This window comes from Dendrobates tinctorius, unplaced genomic scaffold (genome assembly GCF_039654945.1).
Source record: "Dendrobates tinctorius isolate UK_male_01 unplaced genomic scaffold, ASM3965494v1 ptg000103l, whole genome shotgun sequence".
Lineage (NCBI taxonomy): Eukaryota > Metazoa > Chordata > Amphibia > Anura > Dendrobatidae > Dendrobates > Dendrobates tinctorius.
Window position 1 is genome coordinate 41151216 of NW_027361771.1, and position 17665 is coordinate 41168880.

At 41.8% G+C, this 17665-nt stretch overlaps 1 protein-coding gene and 1 long non-coding RNA gene across 5 annotated transcripts in view; one reads left to right on the top strand and one right to left on the bottom strand.

Annotated features, from left to right (window-relative positions):
- The window catches only part of LOC141100079 (glycine N-acyltransferase-like), a 79698-nt gene extending 66727 nt beyond the window's left edge, over positions 1–12971 (top strand). For all 4 annotated transcript variants that reach the window (XM_073588280.1, XM_073588282.1, XM_073588281.1 and 1 more), the window contains one exon: positions 12492–12971. In XM_073588280.1, coding sequence (XP_073444381.1) covers positions 12492–12885 — 394 coding nt within the window. In that variant the 3' untranslated portion in view covers positions 12886–12971. The remainder of the gene's footprint in view (positions 1–12491) is intronic.
- LOC141100082 (uncharacterized) overlaps positions 1–17665 on the bottom strand; it is a 248453-nt gene that overhangs the window by 159734 nt on the left and 71054 nt on the right. The window lies entirely within an intron of this gene.

Consider the following 17665-nt stretch of genomic DNA (forward strand, 5'->3'; position numbering starts at 1 on the left):
TGCCACAGGTGAGTTTGAAAGAACATAACATGCTTGAAACAAATTTGCTTACCCACAATTTTGGAAAGGTGTCCATAATTTTGTCCTGACAATTTTTTGGGTGTTATGTGAAATTATGTCCAATTTTTTCTGTGTTTTTTGTACTGTTCCAATAAACACAAATGAAATAAACAAATAATCTAATATATAAAGCTCAAAGTGTGTGTGTGTGTGTATGTATGTACGTATGTATGTGTGTGTGTGTGTGTATGTCCGGGATAGGCATCCGCACCGTCGCAGCTACAGCCATAAAATTTGGCACAGTCACACGTCTGGACCTCGAGAGCGTCCTAAGCTATGTTGTGAGGCGAAATTTTAACCCCGCGCGTTCCAATTCACCAAACAATTTTGCCCCTATCTACATACTGGGGAAAAAGTGTGTGCGCATCAAGCCCCGCCCCTCATTATGATGTCATAATGCCCCTATTTGCATACTGGGGAAACTGTGTGCGTATCAAGCCCCACCCCTCATTATGATGTCACAATGGTTGCCATGGCGACGCTGATGTCATCATAGGTTGCAAGCCCTGCCGCCGCTCATTATGATGTCATTATGGTTGACTATGGGATGGAGGATGTGTGATGGGTATATGGGCACTGGACTATGGGATGGAGGATATGTATGATGTGTATATGGGCACGGGACTATGGGATGGAGGATGTGTGATGGGTATATGGGCACTGGACTATGGGATGGAGGATATGTATGACGGGTATATGGGCACGGGACTATGGGATGGCGGATATGTATGATGGGTATATGGGCACGGGACTAAGGGATGGAGGATGTGTGATGGGTATATGGGCACTGGACTATGGGATGGAGGACATGTATGACGGGTATATGGGCACGGGACTATGGGATGGCGGATATGTATGATGGGTATATGGGCACGGGACTATGGGATGGAGGATATGTATGACGGGTATATGGGCATGGGACTCTGAGATGAAGGATGTGTTATGGGTATATGGGCACTCGACTATGGGATGGCAAATATATATGATGGGTATATGGGCACTCGACTATGGGATGGCGGATATGTATGATGGGTATATGGGCATGGGACTATGGGATGAAGGATATGTATGACGGGTATATGGGCACGGGACTATGAGATGGCAGATATGTATGATGGGTATATGGGCACGGGACTATGGGATGGAGGATATGTATGATGGGTATATGGGCACGGGACTATGGGATGGAGGATGTGTGGTGGTTATATGGGCACTGGACTATGGGATGGAGGATATGTATGACATGTATGACGGGTATATGGGCACGGGACTATGGGATGGCGGATATGTATGACGGGTATATGGGCACGGGACTATGAGATGGAGGATATGTATGATGGGTATATGGGCACGGGACTATGAGATGGAGGATATGTATGATGGGTATATGGGCATGGGACTATGAGATAAAGGATGTGTGATGGATATATGGGCACTCGACTATGGGATGGCGAATATGTATGATGGGTATATGGGCATGGGACTATGGGATGGAGGATGTGTGATTGGGTATATGGGCATGGGACTATGGGATGGAGGATGTGTGATTGGGTATATGGGCACGGGACTATGGGATGGAGGATGTGTGATGGGTATATGGGCACTCGACTATGGGATGGAGGATATGTATGATTGGTATATGGGCACGGGACTATGGGATGGAGGATATGTATGATGGGTATATGGGCACGGGACTATGGGATGGAGGATGTGTGGTGGTTATATGGGCACTGGACTATGGGATGGAGGATATGTATGACATGTATGACGGGTATATGGGCACGGGACTATGGGATGGCGGATATGTATGACGGGTATATGGGCACGGGACTATGAGATGGAGGATATGTATGATGGGTATATGGGCACGGGACTATGAGATGGAGGATATGTATGATGGGTATATGGGCATGGGACTATGAGATAAAGGATGTGTGATGGATATATGGGCACTCGACTATGGGATGGCGAATATGTATGATGGGTATATGGGCATGGGACTATGGGATGGAGGATGTGTGATTGGGTATATGGGCATGGGACTATGGGATGGAGGATGTGTGATTGGGTATATGGGCACGGGACTATGGGATGGAGGATGTGTGATGGGTATATGGGCACTCGACTATGGGATGGAGGATATGTATGATTGGTATATGGGCACGGGCCTATGGGATGGAGGATGTGTGATGGGTATATAGGCACGGGCCTATGGGATGTAGGATATGTATGATGGGTATATGGGCACGGGCCTATGGGATCGTGGATATGTATGATGGGTATATGGGCACGGGACTATGGAATGGTGGATAATTATAATTTGCTATAACTAACCACAGTTAGTTACTATGCCCGGGCAGCGCCGGGCTCTTCAGCTAGTAATAAATAATTCTCTGGGAGATATACTTCATTTTCTTGAACAATTTTAAGGCTAAGTGCACACGTGCAGAAAATATCTGCTGAAAAACCTGACTCCCTTCCCAGAAACCGCGCATTTTTTTCTGTGCGTTTTCAAAATGCATAGAACTAGCCAGAAACGCGGAAAAATCAGCGAAATTAATGAGCATGCTGCGTTTTTTACCGTGAAGCGTTTTTTTTGCGGTAAAAAAACGCATCAATATGCACAAAAAGTGCAAAATGCATAGAAAATAATGGGAAGCTTATGTTTATCGGTTTTATTGGAAAAACCGCTAAAAATACCGCTAAAAAAAAAACGCTGTATGTGAACACAGCCTAAGGGTGACAACACTTTTAAGCCATGACTATAGTATCCTTATTTTTTGCGTGGTGAGCTGCCTTTTTCTTTTCTTTTCTTTCTTTTTTCTGGTAGATATGATATTTTGTTTACTTCTTATTGCATTTTTTACAATGTTTTGTAATGATTTTTGTGATTTTTTTTTTTCCTGCAATATTTACAACATATACCCATTGATTAATTAATTTTATATTTCTATAAGACTTTTACGGATGATGCCATACTACTTATATAAGTTGTGTTTTTTTAATTTATTTTTAATGGAGGCTGAAAGGGGATTATTTGAATTTTCTATACTTTTGTTACATTTTTTTAAAAACTTTTTTTACTGTAATTTTTAGTTCCCTTAGGAATAAAACCATGCTTAGTTCCTGATGGAAGCCTGACTTATGAAGTAATAGTATGTCAAGTCAAGTAGCGGTTAAAGTCGCTTGTCATGAAACAATACGGAGAAAAATCCTTGCCGTGATTACAGTGTCCCACAACACATCACTGTTGCTAGTCTATAAATATGAATGGAGGGAACAACGAAGAACATAGATCAACGTACTTGGAGACTGAAAGTATTACTAGTGCCAGCATAGTGGTGAGGATGTGTGTGCTCCCAGCGTTGGACTGGGGTGCCAAGAGGGCCCACCAGTAACAATGACTTTGGGGGGGCCCACTTCTCACCTGCATACAAATATTACACAACTCTGGTTCACAAATTTACGTATATATTTCTATATAATAAATTGGGTAGTTTGGTTAATGAATGATTAGATGCTGCTTTTTTTTCTGTACAGAGTGAATCAAGTGAATTATGCCAAGTACTGCCCATACAATGGGTATTGGTGGCCAGATCTGCACAGGGGCCTACCAGGGGATACCCCTGTTTCCCTATGGGCCAGTCCGAGCCTGTGTATTCCATTGACCTAAAGTCAAAAAGTCAGCTAAGGCCACTGCTTTTTGAACAGTCAACATCTTGTTTCTTTTCTTTATTTGATGGCATCGCTGCTTTTAGTAAATGAACATGTTGGGTGAGAAAAGGGATGTAGACCATAAGTAAAATTAGGTCTCGAAAGGATACTCAGCTGTTTTATGTAAAATAATTGGGACATTTTTTATATATATATATATATATATATATATATATATATATATATTATAATATAAATTAGTAATGTGTCATTGACTTCCAAGTGGAAGAATGGTCAGGTCAATTCTTGAAACCACCTTATGGCTTTGGAAACCTAAAGCTGTTAAAAGGCTGAACTTATGAACAGTAAGTTATTTTTGCATTGCTAGTTATATGTTCAAAATTTTTAGCTTTACTTTACTGTTTTTTAAGCAAGTTTGGAGCTTACACATTCCTTTAGATCAGGGGTGGGCAATTAATTTTCCCGAGGAGCCACATGAGAGACCGTGAATGTTAATGTGGAGGCCCAAACCAATAGGACAAAATTAATTCTACTCAATATTAATATCGATATATTATAATTATTATATTATTGATAATTATATTCATATTAATTGTATCACTTAATATTGAGCAAAATTAAGTATGCTGACATCCCCCTATATATCGTTTGAACCCGAGTACAGCCCCTTCTGTATATCATATGAACCCCCCACAGCCACTTATATACTGTAAGAGCCCCACACAGGCTTCCCCATATGCAGCATAAGCCCCTCACCTTCCTCCCAACATGTGGCATGAGCCCCACACCTTCCTCCCCCATATGCGGCATGAGCCCCACATCTTCATCCTCTATATGCGGCATGAGTCCCACACCTTCCTCCCACATATGCGGCATGAGCCCCACACCAGTCTTACACATATGCGGCATGAGCCCCACACCAGTCTTACACATATGCGGCATGAGCCCCACACCAGCCTCTCACATATGCGGCATGAGTCCCACACCAGTCTCCCACATATACGGCATGAACCCCACACCAGTCTCCCACATATACGGCATGAGCCCCACACCAGGCTTCCCCATATGCAGCATAAACCCCTCACCTTCCTCCCAACATGTGTCATGAGCCCCACACCTTCATCCCCCATATGCAGCATGAGTCCCACATCCAGTCTCCCACATATGCGGCATGAGCCCCACACCAGCCTCCGTCTTATACAGCATGAGCCCCACACAGCCTCCCTGTATACACTGCATGAGCCCCACACAGTCTCCCTATATACAGTTAGGTCCATATATATTTGAACAGAGACAACATTTTTCTAATTTTGGTTCTAGACATTACCACAATGAATTTTAAACAAAACTATTCAGATGCAGTTTAGACTTTCAGCTTTCATTTGAGGGTATCCACATTAAAATTGGATGAAGGGTTTAGGAGTTTCAGCTCCTTAACATGTGCCACCCTGTTTTTAAAGGGACCAAAAGTAATTGGACAATTGACTCCAAGGCTATTTCATGGACAGGTGTGGGCAATCCCTTCGTTATGTCATTCTCAATTAAGCAGATAAAAGGCCTGGAGTTGATTTTGAGGTGTGGTGCTTGCATTTGGAAGGTTTTGCTGTGAAGGAAACATGCTCAAAGGAGCTCTCCATGAAGGTGAAACAAGCCATCCTTAAGTTGCAAAAACAGAAAAAACCCATCTGAGAAATTGCTACAACATTAGGAGTGGCAAAATCTACAGTTTGGTACATCCTGAGAAAGAAAGAAGGCAATGGTGAACTCATCAATGCAAAAAGCCCTGGGCGCCCATGGAAGACAACAGTGGTGGATGATCGCAGAATAGTCTCCGTGGTGAAGAGAAACCCCTTCACAACGGCCAACCAAGTGAGCAACACTCTCCAGGAGGTAGGCGTATCAATATCCTTGTCTACCATAAAGAGAAGACTGCATGAAAGTAAATACAGAGGGTTCACTGCACGGTGGAAGCCACTCATAAGCATCAAGAATAAAAAGGCTAGACTGGACTGTGCTAAAAAAAACATCTAAAAAAGCCAGCACAGTTCTGGAAGAACATTCTTTGGAGAGATGAAACCAAGATCAACCTCAACCAGAATGATGGAAAGAGAAAAGTATGGCAAAGGCTTGGTACAGCTCATGATCCAAAGCATACCACATCATCTGTAAAACACAGCGGAGGCAGTGTGATGGCTTGGGCATTCATGGCTGCCAGTGGCACTGGGTCACTAGTGTTTATTGATGATGTGACACAGGACAGAAGCAGACAAATGAATTCTGAGGTATTCAGAGCCATACTGTGTGCTCAGATCCAGCCAAATGCAACCAAACTGATTGGTCGTCGTTTCATACTACAGATGGACAATGACCCAAAACATAAAGCCAAAGCAACCCAGGAGTTTATTAAAGCAAAGAAGTGGAATATTCTTGAATGGCCAAGTCAGTCACCTGATCTCAACCCAATTGAGCATGCATTTCACTTGTTAAAGACAGAAAGGCCCGCAAACAAACAGCAACTGAAAACCACTGCAGTGAAGGCCTGGCAGAGCATCAAAAAGGAGGAAACACAGCGTCTGGTGATGTCCATGAGATCAAGACTTCAGCAGTCATTGCCAACAAAGGGTTTTCAAGCAAGTACTAGAAATGAACATTTTATTTACAATTATTTAATCTGTCCAATTACTTTTAGTCCCTTTAAAAACAGGGTGGCACATGTTAAGGAGCTGAAACTCCTAAACCCTTCATCCAAGTTTAATGTGGATACCCTTAAATGAAAGCTGAAAGTCTGAACTTCAACTGCATCTGAATTGTTTTGTTTAAAATTCATCGTGGTAATGTCTAGAACCAAAATTAGAAAAATGTCTGTCCAAATATATATGGACCTAACTGTATATTGCATGAGGCCTCCATAGCCTCCCCATATACTGCATGAGGCTTCAATAGCCTCCCAAATGCAGCATGACGCCCCCATATCCTCCCCATGTGCAACACGATGCCCCCATAGCCTCCCCCTGTGCAGTATGATGTCCCATAGCCTCCCCATGTGAAACATGACACTCCCATAGCCTCCCCATGTGTAACATGACACCCCAATAGCCTCCCCATGTGCAGTATGATGCCCCCATATCCTCCCCATGTGCAACACGATGCCCCCATAGCTCCCCATGTGTAGCATGACACCCCCATAGCCTCCATATGACACCCTTATATGCAGCACCATGTGCAGCATGTCACCTCCATATGCATCACCATGTGCAGCATGTCACCCCCATATGCAGCACCATGTGAAGCATGTCAACCCCATAGCCTCCCCATGCCCACCCAAATATCCCATACATATGAAAAGAAATACAACACATACTCACCTCGGTCCAGTTCTCTGGCGCTCTGCTTGTCTCCCTGCCTCCGGTGCACTGACTCTCCGCAGTACATAGCTGATGCGATGAAATGAAGTCATCGCGTCAGCTGTTCACACGCTGATTGGTGGAGGAAGAGGCCGGAGGCTCCTCCTCCACCAATGCAGTCAGCACCTATGGAGACAAAGAAGACAGCAAGCAGGCAGGCACAGTGTGGACCGTGGGCCTCTGGTTTCCAGTCCCACGGCTGTCTAGGTCTGTGGGCCAGACTGAGTCAGTCAGAGGGCCATATGTGTCCCGCACTTTGCTCAGATCTGCTTTAGATAAACATGTGCATATACCTTATCCTTACTCTCAGAGTATACCCTCTTCAACAGTGATTAGTTATTTCATACATTACAAAACCTCCAAAAGCTAAGTATAATGGATTATATAGTCTATGTAGAACCAGAAAAAGAATAATCCCTAAAAATAACTTTTAATTGAAACACTAAAAAGCATATAATGGTAAAATTACCCAAATACAAAGGGGGTCAAGGATGCAAGTCAAATCCAGACAGTACAATAATTCACAAGATAAACGGCAAAAAAAAGCTACTCTGCCCTAATAAGGCCCTTCCTGACCGTGGAGGTTGGCACCCTAGTTGTTGACGATGTGGCGCCCCCGCTCAACGTCGGCATCCCTAATAATGCCCTAGACCACCCTATGTATACAAAATTAGGGGACACAAAAAATAACCACACTCGCACCCAAAATACCAAAAATGAGGAGACAACTAGTCTCGTGCAAAAAAGTGCTAAGTGCTGTAAACTTATCTCGTAGTATGCACACTGTAAACTTATCTCGTAGTCTAAAAGGTCTCTTACAATCAAATGTATTTATCAAAATATGGGTTTTCCACAGGTCAAATAAGGCTTATCTCGTAGACAAAAATACTAGCCTGCAAATAATGAAGTTGAGGCTAGTTTCACACTAGCGTTTATTTCCTGCAGCGCACGGCGCCGCTAAGCCCCGCCCCCTGCTGGCTCCCTGCCTGCCCCATCCGGTCATCGCCGCCTACTAGCGCACATGGGCGCTTGCGATCTGCGCACCCTATCTTTAGCATAGGGTGCGCAGATCGTGCGCTGGCCGTGTGCTAGCAGGATTTTGCTGTGCGCTGCGCACTTTTGAAGGTGCGCCGTTTGCGCCGAAATGCAACATGCTGCGTTCGGCGCACACGGGCGCACCTTCAAAAATGCGCAGCGCACGGCAAAATCCTGCTGGCGCACGGCCAGCGCACGATCTGCGCACCCTATGCTAAAGATAGGGTGCACAGATCGCAAGCGCCCATGTGCGCTAGTAGGCGACGATGACCGGATGGGGCGGGCAGGGAGCCAGCAGGGGGCGGGGCTTAGCGGCGCAGTGCACTGCAGGAAATAAACGCTAGTGTGAAACTAGCCTAACCCAGAAAAAAGAGAAAAGTTGAAGAAAAACGTCTACAGAGAGATCAATGTCTATAGTCAACAGTATACAAAAATATTTGTCCACAATTAAGGACCAGCACAAAGAGTGATGTAGACACTGCACATTAAAATGACAGCAAAATACTGTCTGTCAAGCAGCTGTTTGCATATGCACAAAGCTATTAATCCGCCTATTATATCCCTGAGGCTCAGTCCACCTCATCAAGCGTGCATATGATAATAATGCAAACAGTAATCTAGCAGCAGCATATATATATATATAAGGCAATCCTTCATGAGGTTTAACATCCCCTCAATAAGCCTTAATTACTCATGTGGCAGGAAAAAATAGCACAATGCAATTGCCCCTCCAGAATGCCAGCATATTTTAGAGACGGACTGTGCTGAAAATACTCCCCATAAGGGTATGTGCACACATAGTTTTTTGTCTCTGCGGATTTTGTAGAGAAAACCGCAGGAAATCCGCAGGACAAAGTGCTGCGGTTTTTCTGCGGTTTATCTGCGGATTATCTGCGTTTTTTCTGCGGTTTTGCCCTGCGGTTTTACACCTCATAATGGATGAGGTGTAAAACCGCAGCGTTTCTGCACCAAACAATTGACATGCTGCGGATTGTAAACCGCAGCAAAACCGCGCGGAAAAAAACGCAGCATGTGCACAGCTTTTTTTGATTTCCATAGGAAATAAAGGTGCTGTACAACGCAGCAAAATCTGCTGCGTTTCTGCAGAGCCAAAAACGCTGCGGAAACGCAGCAGAAACCGCAAAGTGTGCACATACCCTTATAGTGCGGGAGACCATGAAAATTCATATATAAAATAACACCGCAGTGCTCAGCATTTCACAGATCAAAGGTATCTCCGTCTCAAAGGGTTAACATTGTTCATTACAAAAAAAGCCACATGAAGTCTGTCAACAGCATAGTGTGCAGCGTATACTTATCAGCCATAGATGCAGACACGAACCCGACGTGTTTCCCCCTCTGCGTTAGTGAGGGTTCATCAGGGGTCAAAAAGTGGGGACTCAATACCCCTGGCCGAAGTGATAATGCAGTGTGCGGCTTCACACTGCATTGTCACTTCGGCATAAAATATGCTGGCATTCTGGAGGGGCAATTGCATTGTGCTATTTTTTCTTGCCACATGAGTAATTAAGGCTTATTGAGAGGATGTTAAACCTCATGAAGGATTGCTATATATATATATATATATATATATAATATGCTGCTGCTAGATTACTTTTTGCATTATTATCATATGCACGCTTGATGAGGTGGACTGAGCCTCAGGGATATAATAGGCGGATTAATAGCTTTGTGCATATGCAAACAGCTGCTTGACAGACAGTATTTTGCTGTCATTTTAATGTGCAGTGTCTACATCACTCTTTATTTTTGTATACTGTTGACTATAGACATTGATCTCTCTGTATACGTTTTTCTTCAACTTTTCTCTTTTTCCTGTGTTTGTTTCATTATTTGCAGGCTAGTATTTTTGACTATGAGATAAGCCTTATTTGACCTGTGGAAAACCCATATTTTGATAAATACATTTGATTGTAAGAGACCTTTTAGACTACGAGAAGTTTACAGTGTGCATACTACGAGACAAGCTTACAGCACTTAGCACTTTTTTGCACGAGACTCTAGTTGTCTCCTCATTTTCGGTATTTTGGGTGTGAGTGTGGTTATTTTTTGTGTCCCCTATTTTTGTATACATAGGGTGGTCTAGGGCGTTATTAGGGATGCCAACGTTGAGCGGGGGCGCCACATCGTCAACAACTAGGGTGCCAACCTCCGCGGTCAGGAAGGGCCTTATTAGGGAGTACTAGGGCGGAGTAGCTTTTTTTCTGCCCTTTACCTTGTGAATTATTGTACTGTCTGGATTTGACTTGCATCCTTGACCCCCTTTGTATTTGGGTAATTTTACCATTATATGCTTTTTAGTGATTCAATTAAAAGTTTATTTCATACATTGTCAGTTCTGCACATTCTTCCACCACAATTTTATGGCAGCAAAGTACAAATCAGCAAAAACATACAAGATACAAATGGAAAAATTATCTCAGTAGTCGCGGAATGTGATTTTTGTATTTCCTGTGATGTAATGTCGACAGAGTACAGTAGTTCTTTCTGTATTGCTCTATTGAGTGGATGTCACTGCTGACATCATGTTAATTGACAGCCGACTCCTCACTGTGATAGGTTGAGCCAGATGTCAATCATCAGCGGTGACACCACATCTAAGTAGCATAATGGAAGAGTAGGAGCTGTTCTGCCAATGTGAAGTCACAGGAAGTAGAAGAATTTGTCGCAAGGAGCTGTCCGTGAGTGCTCTGAGCCGGGAGAGATAATCATACAGCAGAACAGTGCTTAGCTCCATAGGAAAAAAAAAACAAATATAACCCTTATAACCTTTTTAATGAATGATTTGCTAGAGAATCAAAAGGGAAGATCTACAGTGGTATGGAAAAGTTTGGGCACCCCGGTGAAAATTACTGTTATTGTGCACAGTTAAACAAGTTGAAGATGAAATGATCTCTAAAAGGTCTAACATTAAAGATTACATATTTCCTTTGCATTTTAGGCATAAAAAATAGATTTTTATATTTTCCATTTTAAAAATTGCACAAAGGAAAATGGGCCGCTATAAAAGTTTTTGCACTTTGCATGGTTAGTACCTAGTAGCACCATCTTCTGAAAGTATCACAGCCAAGAGTCTTTCACTTCTTGTTATAGGGATTTTCATCCATTCTTCCTTGGAAAATTCTTCCAGTTCTGTGAGATTTCTTGGTCGTTTGGCATGCACTGCTAAGTTGAGGTCTGGCCACAGATTTTCAATGATGTTCAGATCAGGGAACTATGAGAGCCATTATAAAACATTCATCTTGCGCCTTTTGAGGTAGTCTATTGTGAATATTGACGTGTGTTTAGGATCATTATCCATGTGTAGAAGCCATCCTCTTTTCGACTGCAGCTTTTTTACAGATGGTGTTATGTTTGCATCAAGAATGTGTTGAAATTTTATTGAATCCATTTCAATCCTTGAAATGTTCCCCGTGCCATTGGCTGTGACAACCCTAAAGCATGATTGTTCCACCCCATGCTTAATGGTTGGTGAGATATTCTTTTCCTGAAATTCTGTGCCCTCTTTTCTCCACACATAACTTTGATCATTGTGGCCAAAGAGTTTTATTTTAACATCATCAGTACTAATCGTTAGGTGATATTTCTTAATTACATTTCGAACTGAGGAAGGGGCAATTTGAAAACGCTTTCCCATTTTCTTATAGCTTTCTCCTACTTTGTGGGTCTCCTCCATTTTCATTTTCAGAGTGCTAGGCAGCTGCTTAGAAGAACTCATGGCTGCTGTTTTTTGGCAAAAGTTAAGAGGAGGCTGGGTTTTTATAAAGCTGGGAAAATTGCATCACCTGTCCTTTCCTAACAATAATAGTGAACAAGCCATAACCCCAACAGGCCAATTAAGGTTAGAAACCTAGGTCAAAGTTATCTGAGCACACAGATATCCAAGGATGCCCAAACTTTTGCATTGGCCTATTTTCCTTTTTGTAATTTTTAAAATGTAAAAAATGACAATACATATATTTTTTGGCCCAAAATGGAAAGGAAATGTATCATCTTTAACTTTAGGCCTTTTAGAGATCATTTCATCTTCAACTTGCTTAACTGTTCACAATAACAGTAATTTTGACCAGGAGTGCCCAAACTTTAACATGCCACTGTATATGAGGAGCAGTGTGGTTAGCAATGTCGTCTTGCAGCAATGCAGTCTTGGTTTCAAATTCAATCAAGGATAAAATTCATGGTTTTCTTTTGTTATACACAGGTGCCTGAAGCCACGCATATTCCACTGAAATTATTGCTTACCAATATCTTGAAATTTGATTGACACTTTTTTTCTACATTTTTTTCTTCATACAGTGATCTACAATTTTCTAGCCTAAAACCTGAAGAAGCCTACCTGGTCAATGAAGTCTGGTCATTTGGTGGGAATCCACTCAGTGAACGTTATGTTAGTAGGTGCATCCAGAATTTTCCCAGTGTTTGCGCAAGAAGATTAGGTGTTGGGAAGCCTGTTGCTTGGACAATGAGTGAACAATCTGCGGAAATGCGTATGGGGTATACCGAAGAAAAATACAGGAATCAAGGAGTGTTTCGTACAATGATAATACAATTGACCCATAAATTAAATTCTAAGGGATCTCCACTCTACTGCCATGTAGCCCCAGACAATAAGAGCAGTCAAGCAGCTACTCTTGCCTCGGGATTTCCGTTGGCTGGAAGATGGCAACAGTGGAAGTTTCAACCCTCTTGACTTTTTCTCTGCTTCGTTATTATATTCATGTTAAATACTGTGAGAACATGAACACACATGGGAATTATTAAATGTGTCTTGTGATATTTGGGGTTGTTTCAGTCAATTAGAGCAGGGCGGGGAGAAGCCGTCAGAGGGTGGTAAAGGAAGTTAAGAAACTAGTCTTGTCTATCCCTTTGGCTCCCAACCGGAACGCTAACATGTCAGAATGGCAAATTATTTTTTTGAGCAGTATATATATACGAAATTCATAAAGAAAATGTTTCATATCTCAATAAAAATTTTCTTTTTTAAAAAATGTATATATAATTTTTTTTATATAAATGTGAATTTAAACATAATATTTTCTAAAAGAGACAAAAAGTCCTATACAAAAAAACTATTTATACAATAAACTTAATAACCTTTATATAAAGTCTTTTTTGGGAGGTAAAAAAAACAAGACAGATGAGGTACAAAGGGATTTCTAATTTTTCTTTTATTTCCTTCCCCTTTAAAAAAAAAAAACTTAAAAAAAACCTTTAAAAAATGTTTTTTTAAAATAAATAAATGAAAATGCTTTTTCTTTTTTCTCTTTTCTCTTTCCTTCCCCTTTTCCTTTCCTCCTATAATTAAACAGATCTATCACATCCTACAGCACCGGTGAGTGCAGGCCCGCATGAATGGCCACAGACTCAATGCAAAAAATGGAACACAGTCTATCCAGACACCTATGTTTAAAACATAATAAACAATTCAATGTTGTTGTCACTCCAGTTGAACAAATAACTCCAAATTGTTTAAACAGAATACAAACGCTTAATCGGAAAGAATCCTTTTGGATCTTTCTATTAAGAACATTATAACCTGATGGGCTAAATGATGTGGTAGAAGGGGTTTAACCCCTTTCCTACATTAGACGTACTATTCCGTCCATGTGACCTGGGACCTAAGTCCCAAGGACGGAATAGTACGTCTAGCGCGATCAGCTGCGCTCACAGGGGGAGTGCAGCTGATCGCGGCTGGGTGTCAGCTGATTATCACAGCTGACACCTGGCACTATGTGTCAGGGGCAGTCACGGACCACCCCGATACGTTAACCCCTAGCACACTGCGATTAAACACGATCGCAGTGTACCGGGGGTTTAAGGAAGCATCGGGAGGGAGGGGGCTCCCTCCGTGTTTCCCTGAGACCCCCACAGCAGCGCGATGTGCAGCACTGCTGCAGGGGTCTCCTTCCCTGCAGGTCCCCGAATCCAAAATGGTGGCGGGGACCTTTGGGGGCCTGCAGGGAGGTGGCTTCCTCATGCCTGCAAAGCGTCGGCATGAGGAAGCCTGCAGCACTGCCTGTGACAGATCGCTGATCTGTCACAGCGATCTGTGATGTGACAGATCAGCAATCTGTCACATGAGAGTTATGTCCCCCCTGAGACATTGTAATAAAGTTAAAAAAAGTGTAAAAATGTATTAACAAAATCGCTAAATAAATAAAAAAAAAATTCCCTAATAAATTCATTTTTTGAAAATAAAAAATAAAAAAAAACAAAAGTACACATATTTGGTATCACCGCGTCCGTAACGACCCGCCCTATAAAACTGTCCCACTAGTTAACCCCTTTATTGAACCCCTTAAAAAATAAAAAACAAAGCAAAAAATAAAGCTTTATCATCATACCGCCGAACAAAAAGTGCAATAACGCGCAATCAAAAAGACGCATATAAATAACCATGGTACTGCTGAAAACGTCATCTTGTCCCGCAAAAAACGAGCGACCTCACAGCATCATCAGCGAAAAAATTAAAAAGTTATAGCTCTCAGAATAAAGCGATGCAAAAATAATTATTTTTTATATAAAATTGTTTTCATTGCATAAAAGCGCCAAAACAAAAAAAGACATAAATGAGGTATCGCTGTAACCATACTGACCCAAAGAATAAAACCGCTTTATCAATTTTACGACACGCGGAACAGTGTAAATGCACCCCCCAAAAGAAATTCATGATGCGCTGGTTTTTGTTCATTCTGCGTCCCAAAAATCGGAATAAAAAGCGATCAAAAAATTTCACGTGCCCAAAAATGGTACCAATAAAAACGTCAACTCGTCCTGCAAAAAATAAGACCTCATATGACTCGGTGGGTCAAAATATGGAAAAATTATAGTTCTCAAAATGTGGTGATGCAAAAACTATTTCTACAATAAAAAGTGTCTTTTAGCGTGCGACAGCTGCCAAACATAAAAACCTGCCATAAATAGTAAATCAAACCCCCCGTTATCACCCCCCTTAGTTAGGGAAAAATAATAAAATAAAAAAATGTATTTATTTCCATTTTCCCGCTAGGGTTAGGGCTGAGATTAGGGTTAGGGGTGTGTTGGGGTTAGGGTTGGAGTTAGAATTGGGGGGTTTCCACTGTTTTGGCACATCAGGGGCTTTCCAAACGCGACATGGCGTCCGATCTCAATTCCAGCCAAAAAAGTCAAATGGCGCTGCTTCCCTTCCGAGTTCTGCCATGCGCCCAAATAGTGGTTTACCCCCACATATGGGGTAACAGCGTACTCAGGACAAATTGCACAATAACTTTTGGGGTCCTGCTACTCTTGGGAAAATAAAAATTGGGGGTGAAAAGATCAATTTTGTGGAAAAAATATGATTTTTTTAATTGTACGGCTGTACGTTATAAACTTCTATGAAGCCCTTGGGGGTTCATTCAAAGTGCTCACCACATATCTAGATAAGTTCCTTGGGGGGTCTAGTTTCTAAAATGGGGTCACTTGTGGGGGTTTCCACTGTTTAGGCACATAAGGAGCTCTCCAAACTTGACATGGCATCCGATCTGAATTCCAGGCAATTTTGCAGTGAAAAAGTCAAATGGGGCTCCTTCCCTTCCGAGCTCTGCCATGCGCCCAAACAGTGGTTCCCCCCACATATCAGGTATCGGCATACTCAGGACAAGTTGCATAATTTCTCCTGTTACCATTGGTAAAATAAAAAAATTGAACCTGAAGTAATTTTTTTTGTGAAAAAAAATGTTGATTTTTTAAGCATTCAAAAAATTCCTGTGAAGCACCTGAAGGGTTAAACTTCTTGAATGTGGTTTTGAGCACCTTGAGGGGAGCAGTTTTTAGAATGGTGTCACTTTTGGGTATTTTCTATCATACAGACCCCTCAAAGTGACTTCAAATGTGATGTGGTCCCTAAAGAAAAAATGGTGTTGCAAAAAAGAGAAATCGCTGGTCAACTTTTAACCCTTATAACTTCCTAACAAAAAAAATTGTTTCCAAAATTGTGCTGATGTAAAGTAGACATGTGGGAAATGTTATTTATTAACTATTTTGTGTCACATAACTCTCTGGTTTAAGGGCATAAAAATTCAAAGTGTGAAAATTGCAAAATTTTTGCCATATTTCCGTTTTTTTCATAAATAAACGCAAGTTATAGCGAATAAATTTTACCACTAAAGTGAAGTAAAATACGTCACGAGAAAACACTCAGAATCGCCTAGATCTGTTGAAGCGTTCCTGAGTTATTACCTCATAAAGGGACAGTGGTCAGAATTGTAAAAATTGGCCCGGGAGTTAACGTGCAAACCACCTGTGAGGTAGCGCACAGGTGGTTTACACGTTAACAATTCGGGTAGGGGATACTCGCTCAGCAGCCACAAAATCAGATCCGGCACAGATTTTCCATAAAGCAAGCATAGTCCATGTGGTTTATTCAACATCATGAACCCACAGCAGCAACAAAACTTCATATAAACAGCAGAGCGTCCATGACAGAATTTCACTCTGTAAACCCTGTGTTCACACAGATTGTACAATGTCCAGCATACAGGCTCTCTTAGCCTCACTTATCTCACCCACATCCGGGTTTCCTCATGGCTGCTTCAGCTTACTGCAGACGTTCATTCCCTTCCCTCTCAGACATGTGCAGCCGTTCACCACAGCCACTTCACAGGCTGTTAGCCAGGAAGCTCCATCTCAGCGGGACCTTCCACACTGGACCAATCGGGTCCTAGCATTCCCTCCATGTGACCTACCCTGGCCACATTATATGGTCCATAGCCACGCCCACTGGGTCACATGACTCTGACCTCATCACAGATCTTTCAGCCACTCACACTCTTTACAACAGTGTTCTTTAAACACACCCCCTGGGTGTGTTTGTAGGTAACCAGGTCCACCCATCTCTCTAGTTACCTGGAGACTTCTCCCTGACACATTGAAGCAACACCTCAGCAATGTCATTGCTGATCCACACCCATACATAAGTCTCCATCTCAAGGCCACCCACCTTGAGATACATAACGGTCCTTCCATATTCTGCCACTCATCCTCTCTCTTGGGACATCCACACAGCGCCCCCTAGCGGACACAGTGGCCATTACACCACACACCCTTGGTAGTAAAGGGGTTAATAAAAGGAAGAAAGGAAAAGGGAGAGAAAAGAGGAGGAAAAGAGAGAAAAAAGAAAAATAATTTTCATTTATTTATTTTAAAAGTTTTTTAAAAGGTTTTTTTAAAGGCTTTTTTGTGGAAGGTTTTTTTTGCGAAGGAAAAGGGGAAGGAATTAAAAGAAAAATTAAAAATCCCATTGTACCACATCTGTCTTGTTTTTTCTGTCTCCCAAAAAAGACAAATAATAAAAAGATTGTTAAATTTTTTGTATAGATAGGTTTTTTTGTATAGGACTTTTTGTCTCTTTTCGAAAATATTTGCTTTTAGAAAATATTATATTTATATTCACATTTATATAAAAAATGTATATATACATTTAAAAAAAAGAAAATAATTTTTATTGAGAT